The sequence below is a fragment of the Vicia villosa genome, unplaced genomic scaffold (genome assembly GCF_029867415.1).
Source record: "Vicia villosa cultivar HV-30 ecotype Madison, WI unplaced genomic scaffold, Vvil1.0 ctg.000775F_1_1, whole genome shotgun sequence".
In the NCBI taxonomy this organism is placed as follows: domain Eukaryota; kingdom Viridiplantae; phylum Streptophyta; class Magnoliopsida; order Fabales; family Fabaceae; genus Vicia; species Vicia villosa.
In genome coordinates, this window is record NW_026705347.1 from 605900 (window position 1) to 632467 (window position 26568).

Sequence of the window (26568 nt, forward strand, 5' to 3'; positions counted from 1 at the left end):
TTCCTTCATGAGTCATTTTCAAGGACTCATATATGTCATAGGCCGTTTCCCTGTTAGATATCTTCTCATACTCAGCATGAGAGATAGCATTCAGCAAAACAGTTCTGCATTTATGATGATTCCTGAAAAGCTTTTTCTGATCATCATTCATTTCTTGCCTTGTCAGCTTTACGCTCTGGCATTTACTGGATGTTTGTAACCATCCATCAGAAGATCCCATAGATCACCATCTAGACCAAGAAAGTAACTTTCCAGTTTATCTTTCCAGTATTCAAAGTTTTCACCATCAAATACCGGCGGTCTAGTATAACCATTGTTACCGTTGTATTGCTCAGCAGAGCCAGATGTAGATGCAGGTGTAGACTTTTCACTTTCATCAACCATCTTTTACTGAAGCGTTTTTCTCTTCCTGAATCTTTTCTAAACACGGTTAAGTGCTTGCACCTTAGAACCGGCGCTCTGATACCAATTGAAGGATAGAAAAACACTTAGAAAGGGGGGGTTTGAATAAGTGTAGCTTTAAAAACTTGACAGATAAAAATAAATTGCACAGTTATTTTTATCCTGGTTCGTTGTTAACTAAACTACTCCAGTCCACCCCCGCAGAGATGATTTACCTCAACTGAGGATTTAATCCACTAATCGCACGGATTACAATGGTTCTCTACTTAGTCAGCAACTAAGTCTTCCAGAGTCTTCTGATCACACACTGATCACTCCAGGAACAACTGCTTAGATACCCTCTAAGACTTTTCTAGAGTATACTGATCCACACGATCACTCTAGTTACAACCTGCTTAGATAACCTCTAAGACTTCCTAGAGTATTCTGATCCACACGATCACTCTAGTTCCTTACAACTTAATGTAATCAATTCTAAGAGTATTACAAATGCTTCTTAAAAGCGATAATCACAAACTGTGATATTTCTCTTAACGTTTAAGCTTAATCTCACTAATATATTACAACAGCAATGTAGTGAGCTTTGATGAAGATGAAGATTCTGAGCTTTGAATTTGAACAGCGTTTCAGCAAGTTTAATATGAGTTGTTTTGGTGCAGAATCGTTAACCTTGCTTCTCATCAGAACTTCATATTTATAGGCGTTGGAGAAGATGACCGTTGAGTGCATTTAATGCTTTGCGTGTTCCGTACAGCATCGCATTTAATGTTATACGCTTTTGTCAACTACCTCGAGCCTTGTTCACGCTGTGTCTACTGACGTAGCCTTAAGTAGCTTTTAACGTTCCTTTTGTCAGTCAGCGTAGCTTGCCACTTGTACTTTCTTCTGATCTGATGTTTGTGAATACAACGTTTGAATATCATCAGAGTCAAACAGCTTGGTGCATAGCATCTTCTGATCTTCTGACCTTGAAGTGCTTCTGAGCGTGATACCATCAGAACTTCAGTGCTTCTGTTCTCTTGTTCTTCTGATGCTTCCATAGACCCATGTTCTGATTCTGCTTCGACCATCTTCTGATGTCTTGCCAGACCATGTTCTGATGTTGCATGCTGAACCCTTTGAGACAAAGCTTCTGAGCGCTGAATTATGCATACTCTTTATATATTTCCTGAAAAGGAAATTGCATTGGATTAGAGTACCATATTATCTTAAGCAAAATTCATATTATTGTTATCATCAAAACTAAGATAATTGATCAGAACAAATCTTGTTCTAACAATTCTCATATGATATACCCTCATATATATATATATATATATATATATATATATATATATATATATATATATATATATATATATATATATATATATATATATATATAAGCATATCAAGGGAGAGCATTTTATAATAAGAGATGAGAGAAACAAATATCAACCATTGAATTCATTAAGAGAGAGAATGTTAATACATTAATGTAACTATTAATTTCTCTCTCTTGATGAATCCAATGATTGACATTTGTTCCTCTCATCTCTCATTATAAAATGCTCTTACTTGATATGCTCCATATATATATATATATATATATATATATATATATATATATATATATATATATATATATATATATATATATATATATATATATATATATATATAGCTAGCCTGGGCAGGCGCCCGGGCTCAACCCCTATTTTCTTTGTACTCTCCCCAATTTAATAGTCGATTTTTAGACAAACTCAGGGACAAAATTAGGATAAAATTAGTAAAAATAGGGTGTGAAAAATTAAAATAGATAAATAATTAATGGTGTAAAGTTTTTGCCCAGGCTACCTAAAATTCCTGGCTCCGCCCCTATATATATATATATATATATATATATATATATATATATATATATATATATATATATATATATATATATATATATATATCATAATTTTTTTTTATAAATTTAATAATTTAAAACTAAATAATAATTTCTCATTTTTATCAAATGTAAAGATACAACATCATTTTTTTTAATAAATTTAATAATTTTGAACTAAACAATAATTTTCATTTTATCACTCACAGTTATAAAATTTAAAATTATTAAATTATTGAAATAAATAATGTATTAAGATATCTCTGTTTAAGAATGCCCTTTAATAGCATTAGTTTTATACATATATAAGATGTTAATCTATGTTCATCCAAATGTATAGAATCAATTTATTAGAGAAAACAATTTGGACTTAAGTGGGGGCCAGTGCCGACAATACTGTAGCAGTAGGTCCGTCATTGTATATATCGATTTTATTGTTTAGATTTGTATATAATGAACGGAGTTGAATAGTACACGATGAATTCATTTCATTCTATTTTATTTGATCTTTCAATTATATTTTATCTAATTTGGAGTGTATGCAGTGAAATTAACTAATACTATGTTATGTTTGATTCTGTCAAATTATAAAAAATATACAAATTTGGAATGAAATATTTGTTCTATCATGCTCCGCTCCATTCCTTTACATCGTGTTTCATCTGCCCACTTCGTTTTAGTCCACCATGCTCTAAAATTATGATGAGCGAGCTAGTGACTCTATTGGTTGATGAAATGGATGAATGGTAACATTTCAACATTCAAGTTATAGGACGAATAAGAAGTTGAAACCATGTAGAGTAGAATATTGTGTGCCTTTCTAGTTTCAAAGCTCTTTCATAAGACTCTAACGAGATTGATTTTATGGTTGGACTGATTTCGTGATTACTGCTTGTGTGTTGGTGTTAGCTGGAAATTTCGACGGTGAAGTAAGATAAAGATTATTGAAGAGGAAGTTATTTCGAAGAAAGATTCAAGATCTAGCTTACCTATATTATTCGAAAATATCAAGTGTTTGAAAGGTTTTCATCTTGTCAAGTGCTATCAAAGTGTTAGTTGGAATTTTGACACCACATTATTGTTGAAGAAAATCAAATGAATATTGAGAGGATCAGAAATGTTCGACAAGATGATATCATTGAGAAAAGCTTGTCGATGTGTCTTTTTGATAAGAAAAGTTGTTGGACTTGGACTTAGAAATATTTTCTAAGTTTTTGATATTTAGTTCGACAGAAATGAGCCTTCGACAGGAGATTAAGTCTGGACAAAGGCGTAACCGCTTTTTGTCTTGATCTGTTGTGTAAAGGGACACGTGGAGCTTCAAGGCAAAAGGAAAGCATGCCAAGCGCAACGTGGAAATCTCAGATCGAAAGACCGTTGCAGCGGTTATTTCGAATTAGTATATATAGGAGTCTTAGCGTTTAGATTCAGTGTGTTCATTTTATACAAAATCTCAATAAGTTACTCAAAGTACTTGTGTGTGAGAAACGAGTCAATCTGATAATGTACGGATAAAAAGACCATTTTTACATTCCTTTTTACAAGTTTTATACAGTTTTCACATTTCCTGAATTTTATATTCTTGTCATTTACATTATTGCAATTTAACTTTCAATTGCTTTTACATTTTTTATTTTACAAACCACAGTGTTATTTTAAACGAAATCTACATAGATTAGACGAGTTCTAAAATAAGAACTCAATTCATGTCAAATTGTTCTTTGTTTTCTATGAGAATATTTGGAATATAAAAGCATATGTCCTATGATCAATCTAGTCGATCTTAGGAGTAACCAAAAGCTTTTTACTTTTGGAAGACTAGCGCTTGTTTACCAATTTTCTCGGTAAACATGAAGGAAGTATCATCAAAACGAAGATAAATACTTGGAATATTTTGGAGCTTTTGAGAAGAATAAACTTCAACGGTCACGTTAGTTGAGTTTGGCGCCTCGAAGGAAACAAATTAAAATTAAAATGATTAGTCTTATAAAAAAGACGCGTGGAGGCCTTGGAGATCGAGGAGCATGCAAATGAAGAACGTGGCATTCCATTAGGAAAAGGCTGTTAGGGTCGAACTAATATAAATTAGAATCGTAGCATTAGATTTTAAGTTTGTTCAATCTGTACAAATACTCAATTATACTCAAAGTACCAACATATATCGAGAAACGAGTGCTGAGAAATATACGTATGACTCACCACCATTTTCAATTACCAATTTCTTACAAGTTTTACCTTTACTTTATCAAAAGTCCTTTAAATTCCTTTTACATTTCGAGTCAAAGCCTTTAATTATCTTTACTTTTCTACATTTACTTTGTCTTTTAAACAAACCCTTTTACTTACAAATTAACCACAACAATCGAAAGAATGTGTACCAAACAAACGTCAAAATCTCGAAACTAAACCATGTCCTAGGATCAATCTAGTCGATCCTGTGAGTAACCTAAAAACATTTTGTTTTGGAAGACTAGCGCTTGTTTACAAATTTCCAGCGTAAACAAATTTGCACGCCCAGTGGGGCCGTGTCTAAGTTTTCAAGTCACAAATTCACTTTGTGTTTCTTTTTTCTTTTCTTTTTACTTGTTTATCATTTTTTTATTATAGTTGTATGAGATTGAGGGGTGGAAAATTAGCCAACACCAACAAACCAATACAAAAAAGGAGATACAATAGGAATATGGTTAACCCTCCCAATAATAATGCAGAACAAACTCCTCCTCCAATAGGAGGAAGCATGGTTGATGCGACTACAACCGAAGCCATACCTTCTACTCATGGTACAACGGTCATTCCCTCGCTAACAGTCTCGACGACAATTCCTTCAAATGCTGATATACCTTCTACCAAACTTTATCCTACTAGACCAATATATCGTTATGATATTCCCTCGAAAGATAAACTACAAGGTATGTTGCTAGGTCAAGAGTCTGATGAGAAAATTAATGAATTAGTTAAAAGATTAAATGGTTTAAATTTAGGATCAATATCCACTTTACACACCCTCTCTCACGAAGGAGAAAGTTGTAATACATTAAATAAATTAGGGAATAGAGGCCATAGGCCAAAAACTAGATATTATTATCCTAGACCTTCATTTGCTAACTTGCAATTTGAAGAAAGAAGTAGCTTTATAGGAGATAGCTACTTTGGAGAATCTATAGTTGAATGGAATATAGATGGTGCCTCAGAACAACATATTCTAAATACCATTCAACAAATGACAATGGTTGCTACAACTTTCAAAATTAGAAGAAAGCGATAAGAAGACCAAAGACATGATAGTCATGGGCTTTACTGGTCAATTGAAGGGTTGGTGGGATAACATCATTGCCCCGGATGATAAGTTAAAAATTGATATGGTAGTTAAAGGAGAAAATAATGAAGAAAATTATGTTACAACTCTCCTTTACGCCATTACTAAATTCTTTCTAGGAGAACCCTTATAACTTCAACAAAGAGCCTCTGATCAATTAATGAACCTTTATTGCCTTACCATGTCTGATTATCGTTGGTATAAAGACGTGTTTCTTTCTAAACTCTTCCTTAGATCGGATGGAGCGGCAGATTATTGGAAAGAAAGATTTATTAGCGGCTTACCTAGATTAATCGCTGAAAAGGTTTAAACCAATATTAAAAAAAAATTGTAATGGGATTGTTCCCTACAATGCTTTGTCTATGGGATAAATTTCCAATTATATAATAGAAACAGGTATACAAATATGTACTGATTATAAAATACAAAATAAAATTAAAAATGAAAAACTGAATAGTAAGCGCGAAATGGGAACATTTTGTGAACAATATAGAGTTGCCCCTATAAGGGCTCCCAGTAACCCCAAAGGAAAGAAGCAAGTTAGTAACAAAAGAAAAAACTTTCATTACCATAAAAAATATTATAAAAAAGATAATCAAGAATTTTATAACAAGCATTTCAAAAGAAATTATGGAAAGAAATTACAGCATAAAAGAGCTTTCAAAAAACCTCATAATAAAGATAAAGATGTAAAATGTTTTAAATATGGTCATTTTGGTCATTACTCTAATAAATGTAATGTTAAAGAAAAAATTAATCAAATCGGTAATTTTAGATATTTCTGATGAATTAAAAGAAAGCCTTATTAGCACTTTTGAAAATATTATGCTAAACAATGGGAATTCTTTGTCTTCCGAAGAATCATCCTATGAATCAGCGTATGATGATGTTAATCAACTAAATAATTCGGAAGAGTCAGCCTCTGACTCTGATAAATGCTTTGGATTAGACTTTTATAGTTGTAACAACGGTTCTAAAAGAATTAATGTCCTTACCAATAGTCAAGCTAATACATTAATCACCATATTATATAAAATGTTGAAAGTAAAGAAGCTTTCATGCGTCAAAAAAAAGATATTATTAACGATAACGACGTTCGTAAAAATGACATTCATAAAATAGAATTTAAAGATATTATGAAAATATTTGAACCACCTAAAATAGTTACTATTAACTACTACCTCCGTTCTTTTTTATAAGAGACAAATCACTTTTTAGGTTCATTGAATAATCAATGTATTTGGTCTATTTATAGACTAGATACATTGATTATTCAATGAATCTAAAAAGTGAGTTGTCTCTTATAAAAAGGAACGGAGGTAGTATTTAAATAATGAAATAAAGATATTAAAGACTGAATTAGATATCGAAAGGAACGTGGAGATAATTTAGAATTAAATTTTTTGAAGCTACAAGGAAATTTTATAATAAGTCAAGAAAAAAATATTAGACCAACAAAGACTTCTTCTACATCAAATACTAATAATTCTGAGAATTACATAGATAATATTGCTAGGATTATATCCCATAAAAAGGTATACAAGAGTCCAATTAATTATTCAAAATCAAACTTATGAATTAATTGCGTCCATAGATTCTGGAGCAAATTTAAACTCTATTCAAGAAGGATTAAACAAATGATTTAAACCAAACAAAAATCTGGAGCATAATCAAACAAATGATTTAGGAAGAACAATTAAATTTGAATTTTCAAATTAAACAAATATTAGGGATCTTAGTTCCATTAAAGAAAAAATTATATTCCATCTAAATCAAATAGATATAAAAAGAAAACAAATTAATTTTATTAATAAAGAAATTCATTTGAAAAGAATAGAATTTGTAAAGAATAGATGAACAATTACAATCTAAGAAAATTTAAGAAAAAATTAAGGAAATACAAGACAAATTTGTTAAAGACCTTTGTTCAGAACAGCCTAACGCTTTTTGGAAAAGGAAAGTTCATGTTGTATCTTTATCTTACAAATCCAACTTTAAGGAAATTAATATACCTACTAAAGCTAGGCCAATTCATATGAATAAACAACATCTGAATTATGAAGGATAGAAAAACACTTAGAAAGGGGGGTTTGAATAAGTGTAGCTTTAAAACTTGTAAGATAAAAACAATTTGCATAATGATTTTTATCCTGGTTCGTTGTTAACTAAACTACTCCAGTCCACCCCCTTGGAGTGATTTACCTCACCTGAGGATTTAATCCACTAATCACACAAGATTACAATGGTTTTCCACTTAGATAACCTCTAAGTCTTCTAGAGTATTCTGATCACAACCTGATCACTCTAGGAACAAACTGCTTAGATACCCTCTAAGACTTTCTAGAGTATACTGATCACAACTTGATCACTCTAGTTCTTACAAATAAATGTAAACAAATTCTTATAAGAGTTACAATGCTTCTTAATAAGCTATTATCACAACTGTGATTATTCTCTTAAGTTTAAGCTTAATCTCACTAAGATATTACAACAACAATGTAGTGAGGTTGAAGATGAAGTTTAAGAGCTTTTTGAATTTGACAGCGTTTCTGTAAGTTTACGCAAAGTGGTGTATTCAGCTTCTCATCAGAACTTCTATTTATAGGCGTTTGAGAAGATGACCGTTGGGAGCATTTAATGCTTTGCGTGATTCGTACAGCATTGCATTTAATGTTTCACTCTTTTATCAACTACCTCGAGCCTTGCTTTCGCTGTGTCTACTGACGTTGCCTTTAATAGCTTCTAACGTTCCTTTTGTCAGTCAGCGTAGCCTGCCATCTTGTACTTGCTTCTGATCTGATGTTTGTGTAAACAACGTTTGAATATCATCAGAGTCAAACAGCTTGGTGCAGAGCATCTTCTTGTCTTCTGACCTTGAAGTGCTTCTTAGCGTGATACCATGAGAACTTCAGTGCTTCTGCTTCTGATCTCAAGTTCTTCTGATGCTTCCAAAGACCATGTTCTGATTCTGCTTGACCATCTTCTGATGTCTTGCCAGAGCATGTTCTGATGTTGCATGTTGAACCTTCTGAGTCAGTGCTTCTTGCGCTGATTTTGTGCATACTCTTTATGTGATTCCTGAAATGGAAATTGCATAGAATTAGAGTACCACATTATCTCATACAAAATTCATATACATTATTATCATCAAAACTCAGAATATTGATCAGAACAAATCTTGTTCTAACAAATTATTGTAAAACTGAAATACAAGATTATTTAAAAAAGCGTATAATTAGGCCAAGCAAGTCTCCTTGGAGTTGCTCTTCCTTTTATGTTGTCAATGCCTCTAAATTAGAGCGAGGAAGTCCTCGTTTGATAATTAATTATAAACCTTTAAACACTGCATTACAATGGATTAGCTATCCTATTTCTAATAAGAAAGACTTGATTAATAGATTACATAATAAAAGTGTATTTTTTAAATTTGACCTTAATTTTGGATACTACCAAATTCAATTAAAAGAAGAAGATAAATATAAAACTGTTTTTGTGGCACCTTTTGGAAATTATGAATGGAATGTTATGCCTTTAGGTCTAAAGAATGCGACTTTGGAATTCCAAAATATTATGAACAATATATTTAATGATTATTCTCACTTCACCATAGTTTATTTGAATGATATTTTAGTTTTTTCAGATTCTATTGATCAACATATATACCATATGAATAAATTCTATGAAATAATTAAGTCTAATGGTCTAGTTCTATTAGAAAAGAAATTAAAAATATTTCAATCAAAGATTAGATTTTTACGTTTTGATATCAGCCAGTAAATGTATACTCCTATTAGCCGGTCTTTAGAATTTGTTAGTAATTTTTCAAATAAAATAAAAGATAAAAACCAATTACAAAGTTTTCTAGGTTGTCTTAATTATGTCTCGGATTTCATTCCCAATTTTATAACTATTTGTGCACCATTACTCAAATGTCTCAAGAAAAATCCTCCTCCTTGGGATAACTCTATGTCTCAAAGTGTTGTTCACTTAAAGAAAATAGTCAAAAAAATACCATGTCTAGGAATCCCATGTCCTAGTGCCAAATTAATAATTGAAATAGATGCCTCTGACCTTGGATTTGGAGGAATTTTAAAACAAATACTTCCGGGTTCAGAAAACGAACAAGTTGTCAGATATTATTCTGGGACTTGGTCTTCTGCTCAATTAAATCACAACACTATTAAAAAATAAATTTTAGAAATTTTTTTATGCATTATAAAATTTCAAGATGATTTATTTTCAAAATAATTTTTATTAAAAACTGATTACAAATTTGCAAAAAATTTCTTACAAAAGGATGTAAAAAATTTAGTTTCTAAACATATATTTGCCAGATGGCAATCTTTATTTGCATGTTTTGATTTTGAAATCATGCATATTGAAGGAATTAAAAATGTTTTGCCTGATTTTTTGACAAGAGAATTTATTCAGGGTAACCATGAACAACAAAAAGACGAATACTAAATCGTCTCATGGCCCCCTATTACCATCAAATGATAAGCATATTATTATGGGTTCGCCCACCTACTTATCAAAGATTAGCCCTCCCAGTTCCTCTTCAAAGGAGACCGGAGTAAAAAATGCATTGGTTTCTCCTTTGCAGTTCACTTAGAAGATTACGGCATCCCCTTCTCCCTAGAAGGCTTCGCCACCAAAGTTAGCATATTACACTTCTCCTCCTACGGAGAGGACAACTTTTATTACAAATTTCTTTCATTGCCTATTATTCCTCTGGAACAACATTTATGCCCTTAGGGCTCTTATTTGACACATGTTATTACAAAAATATTTCCTCAAGGATTCTTCTTCTTACCAAAAGATACATTAAAAACAAGAGAATTTTATGAGTTTATACTAATAGACTCAGACTCCATTACTCTCATTCATGAATATGATAACTCAGTTATTAAATTTTCAAAGTTTAAAATTAATAAGTTCCTATCACCCGCTGATTAGAATCTTCCTCCAACAGCAGTTAAATCATTTTCAAGGCAATACACTCCTCAACATTACAGCTATCTTGATTACATGAACGCTTGGTCCAATTTTCTTTGTGTTAACTTTTTGAACACACCTGGTTTATTTGGTTTAATAAGAATATTTCATTATCTTTTCCTAATTGGTTCATACTATGGTTCAATGTGAATGGACTCAATGAAAATATATTTCCAGATTATGCCTCCAAAGCCTATAGAGAATTTACTTCCACTATTACGTGCTTCAAGCACAAATCTTTAATGGCTTTTTGCACCATCTTTGGCATTAAATGGATTACTTCTTGGACATTCTCCTCTAAACAAATATGGCCAGAATGTCCAACCCAATAATGAGTTAAAAATATATCTATTAAATGGTGGGTTAGGTTTAACCCTGAATCACTATCACAAACAACATTACAAAATTGGTTTAAATATCATCCAAAATTATGCAAGAATTTGTCTACTTTTGAAGATACTGCATTTTTAGCAAACAAATCTAAGGTATTAGCCGCACTATCTTCTACTGCGGAACCAAGATAGAGAAATTAAAAGATGTTATGTTTGCCTTTTTTGAAAGTGATAGTGCCTCCAACACATCCGAACTGACACCGGAAAATGAAGACGACTGTTACATTATTCCAGATCTTTAAGAAGGAACTAGGATATTATTACCACGATAATATTACTATAATGATATTAAATTTCAAGATAAGAGTTGTCTTTGTCCAACATTAAAGTTACTTTGCCTTTTATGCCTAAAAAGGGATGAAGATAAAGAAGGAATAAAGTTGCTATGGTCTTTATGCCTAAAAAGAAATGAAGATAAGAAGGAAATAAAGCTTCTTTGGAATCATCTAAAAAGAGATGATATTATTGTTACTTTATAGCTCAAATGAATCCAGTATATTATTCCTCTTGGTGTTATTAAGTGTATTAAGAAGCCATGTTGGCATTTTCTTTTATTTTTTTGCTTTTGGCCATTTAAGTTTGTCGGCCACTTGTGTGTGTATTTTCTTTTTGAAATTCGGTTGACGGTTGTAATAAGTTTGAAGTCCGGACTTCTTAGTTTACTCTTATACATAGGAGGTTTGTGGGTTTGTTTAGGGCATTCGAAAATTTGGAGAACATACTTGTTCAACAATTATAGTTTCCCTGAGCAAAAAACTCTTGTAAGTTTTTAAAATAAAATGTCTTTGTCTATATTAATTATATTTTTACATTTCATTATTTTAACTATGATATTTTAAACAATATATTAATAAAAAATTTCTTATTTATTAATTTTGTTACTGATTCAATTTACGTTATTCGTCCGATCCATGAATTATATATATATATATATATATATATATATATATATATATATATATATATATATATATATATATATATATATATTCAATAAGTAATGGTATATTAATCACAAGAAGGTTACACGATCGAACCACTTACCTCTTTATATAAGATAGAGGAAAAGTGTTCCAATAATGAAAATTACATGTCATAGATGAGGCATTAACTGTTCTAAACCACTTCCAAGAAACGAGAACTATCACACTATAACAATCATTATTAAAGTTAAAGATGTTACCCTTGAATAAAATAGCATTTCTCGACAACCAAAGGTTCCACACTATCGCTAACCAAATGACTCCTACAGTTAATTGCTCTTCTAAAGCCTTAATTTTCTCAAGATGTTCTCCAAAATTCTTTAACTCCTCAATCGTTATCTTAACCGAGTTACCCAACCAATCTCCCACCTTATTCCAAATTCTTGTCGTAAAAGGACATGATTCGAAAAGGTGGTTAGAACTCTCCAAAGCCTTGAAACAGAAAACACAGCAGCAGTCCCTATCTTCTACCAAAATGCCTCTGTTTTTCAAATTTTCTCGAGTAAGGAGCCTTCCCAAAATTAACCTCCAAGCAAATATGCTTACTTTAGATAGAACTTTCAGCCTCCATATTAATCCCAACTTGCGTAAAATAGTATCCTGCAGCACCACACCTGAACCTCTTCCTCTTATTGCTATAGCATAATTTTTGACAAAATCCTTCTTCTTCATTTGCTGCCCAGAGAAACTCATCTCTGCTATCATTTTCCGGAATGTACTGTTGCATTTGTAAAATAAGATCATCCATCAGGTGCACTCCTCATGCTGCTCTTTGAACCAAGTTTCCACATCCCACACCCAATTCCCCTCTTCCCACCGACCGGCTTCCGCTACAGACATCAAAGGACATGTTGCATTTTTGTATAGCTCCGGGTAAGCCTCTGAGATTGATTGATTCCCCGCCCATCTACTGAACCAAAAAGATGTATCTTCTCCGTTTTGGATCCTGCATTTTATCAAGTGAGAAACATAAATGCCATTCGAATCCACACACTCGTTAATTAGGATAAGGTCATACCACCAAATTGAATCACCCTTTGATATAACATGTTTATCGTTAACGAACATCTTGACCTTCGGTTTATAATATTTGCGCTTTAGCAAATTCATCCATATCGCTTCTTCCTCTTTAAAAATGTGCCACTTCCACTTCATGAGTAAAGATATATTCATGCAGCAAACATCTCTAATGCCCAGACCACTTTCCTCTTTCGGCTTACACACATTACTCTAGCTGACCCAGTTTATACGCTTACCTCTATCCACCCCTCCCCATTGGAATCTTATTTGAATTCGCCTTATCTCGTTTAAGACTTTCTTAGAAGCACGGTAAAAAGAAAGGGAATAGATAAGTATAGCATTCAACTGGAGTTAATGAGCGTCACCCTTCCTCCCATTGATAAAAATCTCCCATGCCATTTATCGAGTCTTCTTCTAACATCATCAAGCACTTCCTTCCACATACCAACCTTCCTTGGATTGCCACCAACCATAACACCCATATATATATATATATATATATATATATATATATATATATATATATATATATATATATATATATATATATATATATATATATATATATATATATATATATGGGACGACTAAAGTGAGAACACTTGGTTATTATGAGAAATGAGAACAATGAACCACGGCCATTAAATTTTGATTTTGTTGATTTTAATGAATTAGATTGGTTTCTCTTTCTATGTTAATTTAAAATAAATACTAAGGATCATAGAAAGAGAAACCAATCCATTCCATTAAAATCAACAAAATCAAAATTTAATGGCCGTGATTCATTGTTCTCATTTCTCATAATAACCAAGTGTTCTCACTTGAGTCGTCCCCATATATATATATATATGGAACATATCAAGTGAGAGCATTTTTAAATGAGAGATGAGAGGAAGAAATATCAACCATTGGATTCATCAAGAGAGAGAGAATGTTACTACATTAATGAGGCTATTAATTTCTCTCTCTTGATGAATCCAATGGTTGATATTTCTTCCTCTCATCTCTCATTTAAAAATGCTCTCACTTGATATGCTATATATATATATATATATATATATATATATATATATATATATATATATATATATATATATATAACCGATGACATAACCGATGAATACTCTTTCAACTTTAATATGCATATTTCTCAATTTGCAAATAAATATGTAAAAACGAAGACATCCAATATCATATATATTTGTCCTTTTCTTTTCAAATAATCATACATTTATCATATTTTACTGTATGGACATAAGTCTTCAATAGATGAAGATATATACTACAACATATTATTAACTTGTGCTATAATACAACATTAATTAATTTAAATCACACTCATCCATGAAACACAAATACTTCATTCATTGAATGCCTTAGAAGCATCAACAAGTATATCCTTCATCTTCCCAACAACCTCATTCATCTGTTCTCTAGAATGCAACGGTGCTGGATACACACAAACACAGTCCAAATTTCCATCTCTTATGGTATCAAAAATGGCAATAGATGGTCCCACTCCATGAACAGAAGCACATCCCAAATAGTCCTCAACACCAATCTCTCTTTGCTTCTTGCAACTGTTGTCCACAACCGTGTCCTCGAACACCGACATGAACGCGGTTCGCAGCGAAGAAGATGAGGTTAATCCTGGATTCTCTATGGCCTTGCACATTAGAAAGTTTAGGTCTGCCATGTCGGAGAAATGTTTGTTGGTTTTCTTTGAGTTTGAAAAAGCTCCGTAGGTTTTCTTTGCAAGGTTCCATAGAGTTTCTCCTCCTTTTATCTCGTGGGAATTGAGAATAGCAGAGTGGTAAAAACCTGAATATTCATAGAAATTTATTAGGAAACATTTTGTTGGATTATATTATAGTTTGTATTTTTTTAAAAGGGCAATGCTAACTAGTGCTCTAGGGGCAGTGGTTAAGAGTTTAAAAATATATTTTTTGTTATTAATACTTATATTCATTGCATTAAAAATAGAAATAATTGACTTCTTTTAAGTAACAAAATGTATGTTTTATTGGAAATATTTGTATTTAAGAATTTAATTGGAATACACTGACGGTATAAAAAAGTTTTACACCGTCAGTAAATCACAATCGTTAATCTATTGAAAGTGTTTGACTTTTATTTTAATTTTTTAAAAAATAATATAATTGAGTGGTTGTGATGCATTGATAATATAAAAAGTTTTACACTGAGAATACATAACAATTAAACTCTTATATTTAATGAATTGAAAATAGAAATGGTTAATTTATTTAGATTTTATTTATTTATTTGAAAACCTTAAAAAGTGTCCCCGGGCAATCTTTAGCATGAACTTTTTTTAAACCTATGTTTAAGATAAGTCAAAATCAAAGATCACTTTTTTTAGTGAATGGATTTTATTATTTTAAATATAAATTAATCAGATGTCTCATATTCAAATTTGTGTTTATGGAGTCTCGTTTCTACCTAATTATTAATTGAGATGGTTTAACCAAACAATTAAAAATAAACTTAAAATAATGTCATTAAAATAAATGAACTAAATCTAATTAGTTGATCTAAGTGTTCATGAATTTTAAATTAATTGAAATTAAGTTAAAGAAAATTATACCAAACTTGAATAACTTTAATCAATTTTTACTAAATTAGGTTGAGTCAAGTTTGACTCGTGTTATAGTTTAACATAGTGTTTTTTATGAGATGAAATATATATATATATATATATATATATATATATATATATATATATATATATATATATATATATATATATATATATATATATATATATATATATATATATATATATGAAAGTATAGTATTATGGTGGGTAAAATAGTTGAATTGAAAAAGATGTTTATTAATCAATCGTAATTAATCCTAAATTTAATAGTGAAGATTACGGTTTGATTCTCCATAGCATTAAATGACTTTAAGTAGTTAGATTTTGTTCACTCTTACAAATAGTACGAGCCTACTCTTTAATAAATGAATCAATTTTTTTCAACTTTTTTAAAGTTAATTATAATTATAAACATAAATGGTAAAAAAGTAACTTTATGACTTTTTTTGGACCAATTTATTACTTTTGTTTGATAGTACTTGTAAACTTTATTAAAAAGTTTTTACTTTTTTTAAAGAACGATGCACCTTCTATTTTACTTTATTTGGTATCTTCTATTTTTAATCAGACACACGTGGTCCTAATTTACCATTTACTATGTGTGGTGAATTCACACATTTAATACAGAACTACGTGTAGTGATTTCAATTACAATTTCACCACAACTTATTAATGCCCATTTAATATTATTGTACGAAGAAAGTTACGTAATCTTAAATTCTACTTCTTCCTAGTTTCTTCTATTCCACATTTGTAGAATTGAATCTATGTTTCAGTATATTAAATATTTTCCAAGGTAGATACTGTTTTTTAAATGAATTCTTACTTATCCAACTCAAAAAGTGGGGTAAAGTTACCTCCAATGTAAAATGTTTTGGAAACAATAAATTATTGTATTATTTTATAATTAATTAAATGAGTTAATATTAATTGTAATCTTATGATTGGTTGAAGGTACACTATCCAACTTTTTGTGATTGGTAGAGAAGTTGTCTCCGTTTTTTTAACTTATTTAGTTTAACTAGAAATTCTGGGCTAGAACTCCAGTCTAGTCTAAATAGCCCAATTATGTAATTTTTGTGCATTTCAATTCAAATTGTGTGCAAAAGATATCTGATTTATATATAAAAAGAAATTATTAACTTGTAAATATTTGTAATTAATATCATAATCTCATACCATAATTGTCACTTAGACGAGATTGAAAAATTGATCGGCAATCAGTGAGAGTAACAACTCCATACTTCTTAGAACCACGTTTTGAGCAATGAGCAGCCATCAACCCCGCAGCACTCAATACTCCACACACTTTTATTCCATTCCATGCACAACCCTGTCAACTCAAAATTCAAATCACCATAAAATAAAATAATTATAAAAAAAACATTATACTAAAAATAGAACATTATTATGGTGCATGGTTTTAAAAAATTGTTGCCAAGTGCAAAAACGACGGTCACAAAACAGACATCAATACCGATACTGTTATCACTGTTACAATTAATACTTACAGCTAGAACCCCTTTGGTTTCATCTTGGCTAAGTTGCAACCTCACAACTTGGGAAAACCTCGTCGCTTTCGTATCATGAAATTTCAAATTCGTTAACCTAAGAGAGTTAAGTGAATAACCAAGCATGTCGAAACCACGCGACAACATAGCTTTCTTTGTTTTCTCACGAGGAACAAGATCCTCCATAGCCAAACTAATCTCATCACTAACTTTCTCATCATTTTCTAAGGCAACTACTTGTTCTTTCTCTTCCATCAACTCGAGTAACTCTCTCAAAAGAAGCACTGCGGTTGTACGGTCACACGCTGCGACATGGAGTCGCAGCGCGATGACCCAAGTGTTGTTCGGGAGAGCGTAGACGCTTCCGAAGAACATGTTGTTTGTGTCGCGTGTTGTGTCGCGCCATGGGGTGTCGTTGTTGAGTTCGAGTTCGAGGACTTGTTGGAGAGGAGAGACAGAAGCGGTGTCGTTTTGGTTTGATGAGAGGTCGTGGGATGTTAGTTGGAGGAAAGGTGCGGGGGAGGTGAGGAAGGAGAAGGTGGAAGTGTGATGGAGAAGAGTGGACCGGAGGATGGGGTGGGAGTTTTGGAGTTTGTGGAGGGATGTTTGGAGACGGTGAGTGTTTGGAGGTTTTAAAGTGAGTAATGCAACCACGGCGACGCCGGTGCCGCCGTAAGCAGCCTTGCACCAACTGTATTCTGTGCCGCCCACTGTTCGGCCTTTGGGTTCGGTCATGGTGGGTGGAGAGATGAATGGTTGAAAGGGTGCTTGATGAGCAAGTATTTATATTGCTTTTCATGCCTATATATATATATATATATATATATATATATATATATATATATATATATATATATATATATATATATATATATATATATATATATATATATATATATATATATATATATATGAGCCGAATGCAAAAAAACATGTCACTTGTTCATTAATTATTTATGGGTTAAATAAGTTTTTGGTCCCTATAAATATTCCAATTTTTATTTTTAGTCCCTCCCTGCCTTTAGGCAACGGTTTTTACAAGAAAACCGTTGCCAAAACCAACTAAAACCGTTGCCTAAAGGCAGGGAGGGACTAAAAATGAAACTGCAATATTTATAGGGACCAAAAACTTATTTAACCCATTATTTATTGGTCTATTGTATGTTTTAAAAATGAGTTAAAAGGTAGTGCACTATCATCTAATAGAAAATCATAAATGTGCCATGTTATTAAGTTTTTTTTAAGAGAAAAGGGATGATGTACTGACAGTGTAAAAATATTTTACACTGTCAACCAATCACGATCTTGTTAAGCGCCAAGTCATACTGTAAATTTTAAGTTATTGATATGATATGGCAGAATAAAATGTTTCTATTGGATGACAGTGTAAAGATTTTTTACACCGTCAGTGCACTACCTTTTAACTCTTTTTTTAAATAAAAAAAGGGTTTAATTGGATACATGGGTGGTGATTGGTTGACAGTGTAAAAATATTTTACACTGTCAGTGCATCACCCATTTTCTCTTTAAAAATTGTTTCAAACGAATCCTAACAATTTTAAGGAAAAAATTATAACAAAATTTTGAGAATAAATGTAAAGGAGCCTAAACAATGTAAAGTAATATTACTTATATAATGAATCAAAATTTTTATACTTATCATATTATTTAAGTATTTTGAAATTAAAAATATGTTTTAACTAAATACACGTTTCTCATTAATTATTCTTGTTAAATTTGTTGGAAACTCTCTTGGTTTCATATGAAAGTATAGTGTATGTAGCTGTTATGATATAAACGAGATATCTTAATTCATGTTGAACCTTCACTGTCTATTACTACTATCAAGGAAATAGCCTCGTTGAAATTGAAAATTTATCTCGGTCTGTTGGATGAGCGAGATAAGTATACTAATTATTTCTTCGGACTATTGATCGAAGTGGAAAATTGAAAATGCACTACTCTTTGAAGATGATGCAAAATAATGTCTCGGACTATTGATCGAAGTGAAAAATTGAAAATGCACTACTCTTTGAAGATGATTGATCGAAGTGAAAAATTGGAAATGCACTACTCTTTGAAGATGATTCAAAATAATGTCTCGGACTATTGATCGAAGTGAAAAATTGAAAATGCACTACTCTTTGAAGATGATTCAAAATAATGTCTCAGACCGATGCCTCGTACAATAACACAAGCATGTCCATCATGCTCCTTTGTTCCAATTTCTTATACCAATATACTATGGCGTTGTTGTGGAACAAAGGCACCAATATTTATTGGCAAGAATACAGAGTATGCAACGGTCTAGAGGGGTGAATGGGCCTCCCAAATAAAACTTTAGTTGAAAATAGTTTTAAAAAATGTTTTATTCGAGTTTGAAAAACAAAAGGATTTGTGCGGCATACTTTTTTTTTTGCGTATAAAGAGATTATACTTATAAATTGAAATTGATTATACTTATAAATTGAAATTTGCACATATCGGCCTAATTGGCACACAATACAATAAAGACCGAATTGAAGAATTAACTAAAATGAACAAATCAATGTTTTGTATTGAATTTATATCTGTTCGCTACGGTTAGAATAGGTGGCCAGCAACAATAGGCTTGATCTTCGGTGGTGGTTGAGAAAAAAAAGGGGTTTACATGCAAGGCACTCTGATGTCAAAGTAAGTAAGAGAATAACAATGTACAATAGAAAGTATGGGGTTTTGGGCAAAATTTTGATTGCATTTCCCTCTAGAGGTAGAGGGCTATTTATAGTGTTCTCGTGGAGGTAGATTAGGTCACGCTATCTTTGTGGGCCTGTGCGCGATTTTCGACCCAGAATATAGTAGACCGTTGACTAGGTCTTGACTAGTCGTGCTCAGGATACTAGCTGTTGCCGGGGACGGGGTCCCAACGTGCTCGGCTAATCCTCAGTTGTGCTCGGTCGAAGGGGAGATGTCCTTCCTATCAGCTCTTATGTGTTGGGCTACCACTTTATTAGGCCGGTTCATGCCAAAGAGTGGATTGGGCCAATTGGAACAATTGGGCTAATCCAGAACAATATCAAACTACACAACATGTGTATTTGTGCAATATCAATACGATATGTATTATATAATCACAATTTTCAGCTTAATCACCAACAAGACAAATTGAAAATTCTGATTCTAACAAAACATACACATAACAAATTAATCGCCACTAAGGCAAAACCTAAAAGCATATGATTCTATGAAAACGATAAAATAACCTAACATACAATTTCAATGAAATCAAAATGAGAGCGAAAAAATGTACACTAGGATTTATAGTGGTTCAACTATCTCCTCTCTAAACTTAATCCACAATCCGATGGTTTTCCATTGAAATTTTTTGTCTTCCAATATAATTTGTGACAAATTACATGAGTTTTAGTACAATCAAAATATCCAAACAACACTAAAAATATAAAAATCTTCTATCTGGATCCCTTGATTGGTATACAATATTCGAACTGGTTTCTTTGCAAAATCTTCGCGCAAAATCATCTTGAATCTTCTAGCCCCAACAATTCTGGTGAAAATTCTCCACTCTGCGCGATCTTTCCTCGATCCTACCAAATATTGAGTGTTAGTCTAACCGAAGATTGAGAAAAACTTCCGCCATGTCTGTAGGCTTCCACACAACACAACCAAAGTGAATATGGAGAGAAGAACCTCCTTCCTTTCCACTAGAATAGTAAAAAACCAGCCATAACACTACAGACCTTACGAATCTCTGAAATCTTAAACAAATCTTCAAAGAAATGTTAAATATAATAACATAATCTCTTCAACCATCACAAATCTTCAAAGATTACATTTAGATCTATGTGACAATGAAAAAAAATAATGTGGTAGAAAATGAAAGAAATTATTTGCAAGTGTTTAAGAAATATTCAAAACTCTTTTTGAAAGTGAGAGATCAAGAGAGGTATGAATTTTCAAATCAATATTGGAAGTGTATATTTTCTAACATTGTTGAAGGTTTTGAGAGAAAATGGTAGATGTGCTAGAGATTTAGCACAAAAATGAGTGAAAATTGGTGTATGATTGGAGTTAGAGAACCAAGTGATTTGAATCAAGAATAAAGAACTTTATGAAACACATTCGTGTGATTAGAGTCACAAGAACTTTGATTCGAGGCTCATGATTTGAATCATACAAACTGGTGATTTGAATCAGAGTTCAAGAAAAAACTAGTAGAATTTTTCAATTCAATGTGATTCGAATCAAGAATTTTTATGATTCGAATAATGTTATGATTTGAATCATGAAGTCTGTTTATTCGAATCATGAAAACTAAATGGTTCTTAGGCTCTCTGTGAGTCTGATTCGAGTCATACAAACTGTGTGATTCGAATCACACATGCATAATATCATTTTTTTAAAATATTAAAGTGTTTTTAGGTTCTACTATAGTCATGACTTGAATCATTCTCAAACATAGTTCTTGATTCAAAATCTCAATAGATTGATTTCAATCATATTGCTTAACCTATAATCAAACACTTTGATTAATGCATGCTAAAATGAATTTATAATCCAAAAATGTGCAATTGATAAGGAGGTTCAATGACATAAATAAACAAAACCAAAAGTTTAAAAGACAAGCAGTCAAAATAATAACCCTTGAGGTATCTGAGACATGAAATAAACCTTCATTCTCCCCCTTTTTATGCTTGGAAAGCTTGCAATTAGAGTTGATTCGACTTTAAGAAAACGAAAAGCATGATTAATATTTCCCCCATTTGCCTGTGCCCCCTGAAACATTGCACAAAAGCACGAATAACATAAAAAGCATAAATCAAATATAGACTCACATTACAACTTCTTCCTCCTTGACAAGATCAAAAGGAGATAGATTTCTAATGAGCCTAAATACAAAATAACAAGCGAAATGAGTGATAATCCAAAGAAACAAATTTGTTATACATAAATAAGAACAATATACAACATCTGGGGATATATTTTAGATATATGAAAATAGACTTGCTAAATGCAATATCATGCGCAAATAGACATGTAACTACACAACAATAAATATGTGATTAAAACATACATGAATGAAAGATTAAACAATACATGAACAATAAAAAACAATACTCAAATGCACATAATTAACATGATGCACTTAAAAGATTTTAAATGCAAAATCGAACAGTCATACATTAGCTTAGAAATGACTGAAATAAAGAATGTAAGAAGTAAACAAATAAACATATAGAATAATATACAAAAATGGTATTATAAAAGATAAGAGTTGTACAATCATACTAATAATGTTGGTGAGAGTATAATTTGCTACAAGGAAATGTAAGTGTAAAACATAATACAAATAGGAATTAAAATGAAATAAGAGTCTAACTCTAATTAAAACACGAAGAATCCAAGATTCCCAATTCCATATGCATCTTCTAAAAAATGCCAGCCAACTGATTTTTTGTATCTACATATTCAAAAACAACATCACCTTTTTCAACACGACCCCTAAGGAAATGGTGTCGAATTTCTATATGTTTAGTACGAGAATAAAGTACATGATTCTTAGAAAGGTTTATATCGTTAGTGTTATCGCATTTGATTGGAATGCAATCGAGTTTTAAATCATAATCAAATAATTGTTCCTTTAGCCATAGGAATTGTGTACAAAAATTACCGGAGGCTATATATTCATCCACATTGGTAGAAAGAGCAATGCTATACTGCTTCTTATTGTTTCAAGAAACTAAATAGTTTCCAAACAAATGACAAGTACCACTAGTGCAAGGTTCTAAGCTATAACCAACAAAATCATAATCGGGAAAACCTTCTAATTTACATTCGCTACCTTTGGGAAACCAAAGACCGTAATGTGAGGTTTCGCTAATATACCTCAAAATTCTCTTTATGGTCTTAAAGTAGGATTCCCTAGGCGATGCCTGAAATCTAGCACACTTACACTAAACATAATATATGGGCTGCTTGCAATTATATCGAGGAATGATCCTATTATACCTTTATATTTGGTAATGTCGATCTCTACGCCTTTCTCATCTTTATCTATCAGCACACTTGAAGCCATGTGGTTGAGATGCTTTTCCAATTCTACATATCAAACTTCTTTAGAAGCTCGGAGAAATATTTTGTTTAGCCTATGAAAGTTTGAACTTCAACTTTCTTTATTTGCAATCCTAAGAAGTAGGTAAGCTCTTCTAGAGACATTCCGAACTCCCCTTACATCAAACCTACAAAATCCTTGGAAAGGGATTCATTAGTGGAACCAAATATAATATCATCAACGTAAATTTAAACTAATATAATATGGTTTGCTTTACATGTAACAAACAAATTAGTGTTTATTTTACCATGATTAAATCCTTGTTTAATTAAAAATCCATTAAGGCGCTCATACCAAACTCTAGAAGCTTGTTCGAAACCATAAAGGGCTCCTTTAAGTTTAAAAACATAATTCAAATTTTCATGATCCTCAAAACCAAAAAGGTTGAGAGACATAAAATTCTTCATTTATAAAGTCGTTAAGAAAAAAAATATTTAACTTCCATTTGATACAACTTAAAATCCAGGCAGCAGGCGAATATCAAAAGCAGTCATAATACTTCAAGATGAGCTACGGGAACATAAGTCTCCTTATAGTCAATTCATTCAACTTGACTATAAGATTTGGCCACCGGCATAGATTTATTTATAGTATTTATGCCATTTTCAACCAACTTGTTCCTAAACACCCATCTAACTCTAATGACGAGTTTACCAATTGGACGTGGAACAAGGTTCCAAATGTCATTTTGTATAAATTGAATAAGATCTTCTTGCATAGAAAAGAGGCACCCCTCGTCAAGTAAAGCATCATATATAGTTTTAGGTTCAATTTGGAAGATGAAATTATAATATTTACATAAATTGTTAATTTGAGATCTTGTACTTACACCATTTATCATATCATCAAGTATTTGATCCAACAAATGATCTTTTGCAATAATCTAATATGGAGGTAGCTCAATCGAGATCTCTTGTTTATCTTTCTCGTGTTTGATTTTCTCTTTATTTTAAATAATGTCTTCTTCCACTATTGGAGGAGGATCTTCTTTGGGAATGTCACAGTAGATCAAGTTTTCCATTTGCACAGCTGGAACATCAGAACAAATACCTTTCTCCATTTTTTTGGGTGAGGGCTCATCAAAAGCTTAACAAACACACTCTTGAACATATGACATTCTAAGATTATAAACTCTATATACTTTATTGAAAAACGAGTACCCTAGAAATATAAGTTCATCAGACTTTGCATCAAACTTACCAAGATTATCCATTCTGTTATTTAAAATAAAACATTTGTTGCCGAAAATGAAAAAATAGGAAATGTAAAGGTTTCGAGCCTTTGAGTAACTCATTGGGTGTCTTCTCTAGGATTGGTCAAATGAACACCCTATTTAAGAAATGGCATACGATATTAATCGTATCCTCCCAAAAGTACTTACTAAAACTCATTTTACTTATCATGGTCCGAGCCAATTCTTCTAAAAAATGGTTTTTGCACTTAATAATAACATTCTATTATGGACTTCTCGGACATGGTAAGTTATGAGTAATCCCATTTTTGTTATAATAGTTTTCAAATTGATGGTTTAAAACTCACCACCATTCCCATTTTCTACAACACCTTTTCCTATATATTTTACCTCTTGTCTTGTCTCCACAAGTGACGTGACTGCTTTCTTTGTGATCGAACTTGATAAACATAGAAGCATATCTCGTCATGTGTCTTGAGCATCCGCTATCTAGGAACCACAACCTTTTTGTGAAGGCAAGACGTTCCTACAGAAAATCAAACAAGTAATTTGGGTACCCAACTAGTGGGTCCTGAAGGGTTAGTTAAAGAACAATTGGGTATCCAAGCCATGATACCATTAGGAACTTTGACATTCCTTATGTTGCAAAGAGGCCAAATGTGACCTTTGTCACTGTAATAGTGACATGTTACTGTAGATGAAGTGCTCTTTCTATTTCTCCTAGCAAAGCGAGGGTTTTTGTTAAAACTAGTCCCTCTTTCACTTTAAGAAGTATAACCATTAGTAGATAGAGAAATAGCTTGTTCTAATTGTTTTTTAAGTTTTTAATTTTCAAGTTTCAAAATTTCACAAGTAATGCAATCCATTTTTACTACCTTTTCATGTAAAGTATCATAAACGTTAAAATGTTCATCATAGAGATATGCACGCTCTTCCTTTAAAGAGTATAAAGCATTATTAAGATCATTAATCTCATTTTCAATTTTTGAAATAATTTTTATTTGGAGATAAATTATCTCAAAAGCACTTAATGCATCTGCATGCATTTCACTAAGCACTTAAGCAATCTCACATTGTTATGGGGGCAGATGGCGCTCCTTTCTTCCCATTGTCTTGGAAGGAAAAACACACAACCATTGATGGGTGTCGATTATAAGTACCTTACTTCCAACGAGGCTAAGATAGTTTATCTCCTAGAGAATTTTGAGGTCATGGATTATCGTACAACGATTTAGTGGTGGTAGGACGGCGATGACTCCCTTGATAAATATTTGAGTAAGCTTGAATACTTTGGTGCTTTTATAAGTATCCTCAATTGGTATGTGATCCTTATGTATTATTTTACAGGTCATATGGGGAATATTTCCTTAGAGAAGCGGAGAAAAGATGGGATAAAATCTAGGTCGTGTGTAGGGAAACCGATAACCCCTAGAGCCATCGTGAGGGTTTTATTGTCAAGGGAGAGAAAAGACAGGCTAAAAAACAACTTCCTAACATGCCCAACGCTAAAGCCCAGAAGAATGAGAGAGGCCCTTCCTTGCTTGCACGGGAAGATTTATTATGCCTACCCTAGAGGAGGCGAATGCTCAGAAGTTCCCTGGTGGCGAGGCTCCCCCGTCCTAACCTTCTTTGTGGATTGAATCTAGTTTTGACGTCATCCATTTTATTGTCTCTCACCATGTTTTCTTGAGAAGTTTGCAGGCGACTACTAGACCCTCAAAACTAAAACGTCCTCCAGGCTTATTAACGTGAAAGAGATTCACTTGATGGGAGGGTGATGCTAGAATGTGCCGACCGAGAGAGGCAAGACCAGGTTGAAAAGATTTTAGGCAGAATCTTAAGAAATATCCAAAAGCCAGAAGCTATTAGAGACCTTGAAAAAGGATAAAGAATCCTGGGCGAACAAGCTGGCCATTAAGGAGACCAAAGCCAAGGAAATCTTTGCCAAAGAAGAGTCTATTAGGTTATCTTTGGAGGATGCCCTCCACTCTAAGAAGTAATTAGAGTACATGGTGTCATACCTTAGGTACAGCTTGGTGACAACCTCTGGTACTTATCTCAGTCGTGCAAATAAACATGTGTCCTTCTTTTATCCTTAATTGGACCTGGGCATGTTGGATGTTTTTAAAGTTATTTGTGATGGCGAGTTTGTGGATGATGA

At 32.1% G+C, this 26568-nt stretch overlaps 2 protein-coding genes across 2 annotated transcripts; both read right to left on the minus strand.

Moving 5' to 3' along the window:
- Positions 1–12015: 12015 nt before the first annotated feature.
- Positions 12016–12663, minus strand: LOC131631117 (uncharacterized). The gene has a single exon (XM_058901894.1). It carries the CDS (start codon positions 12661–12663, stop codon positions 12016–12018), a length of 648 nt encoding a protein of 215 aa, XP_058757877.1.
- Positions 12664–14161: 1498 nt separating this feature from the next.
- LOC131631122 (uncharacterized) lies at positions 14162–17878 on the minus strand. Its single transcript, XM_058901900.1, has 3 exons — positions 17107–17878; positions 16775–16928; positions 14162–14799 (listed from the first exon to the last, which is right to left on the minus strand). Exons 1-3 carry the CDS (start codon positions 17839–17841, stop codon positions 14339–14341), a joined length of 1350 nt encoding a protein of 449 aa, XP_058757883.1. The 5' UTR covers positions 17842–17878; the 3' UTR covers positions 14162–14338.
- Between the last annotated feature and the right edge of the window lie 8690 nt (positions 17879–26568).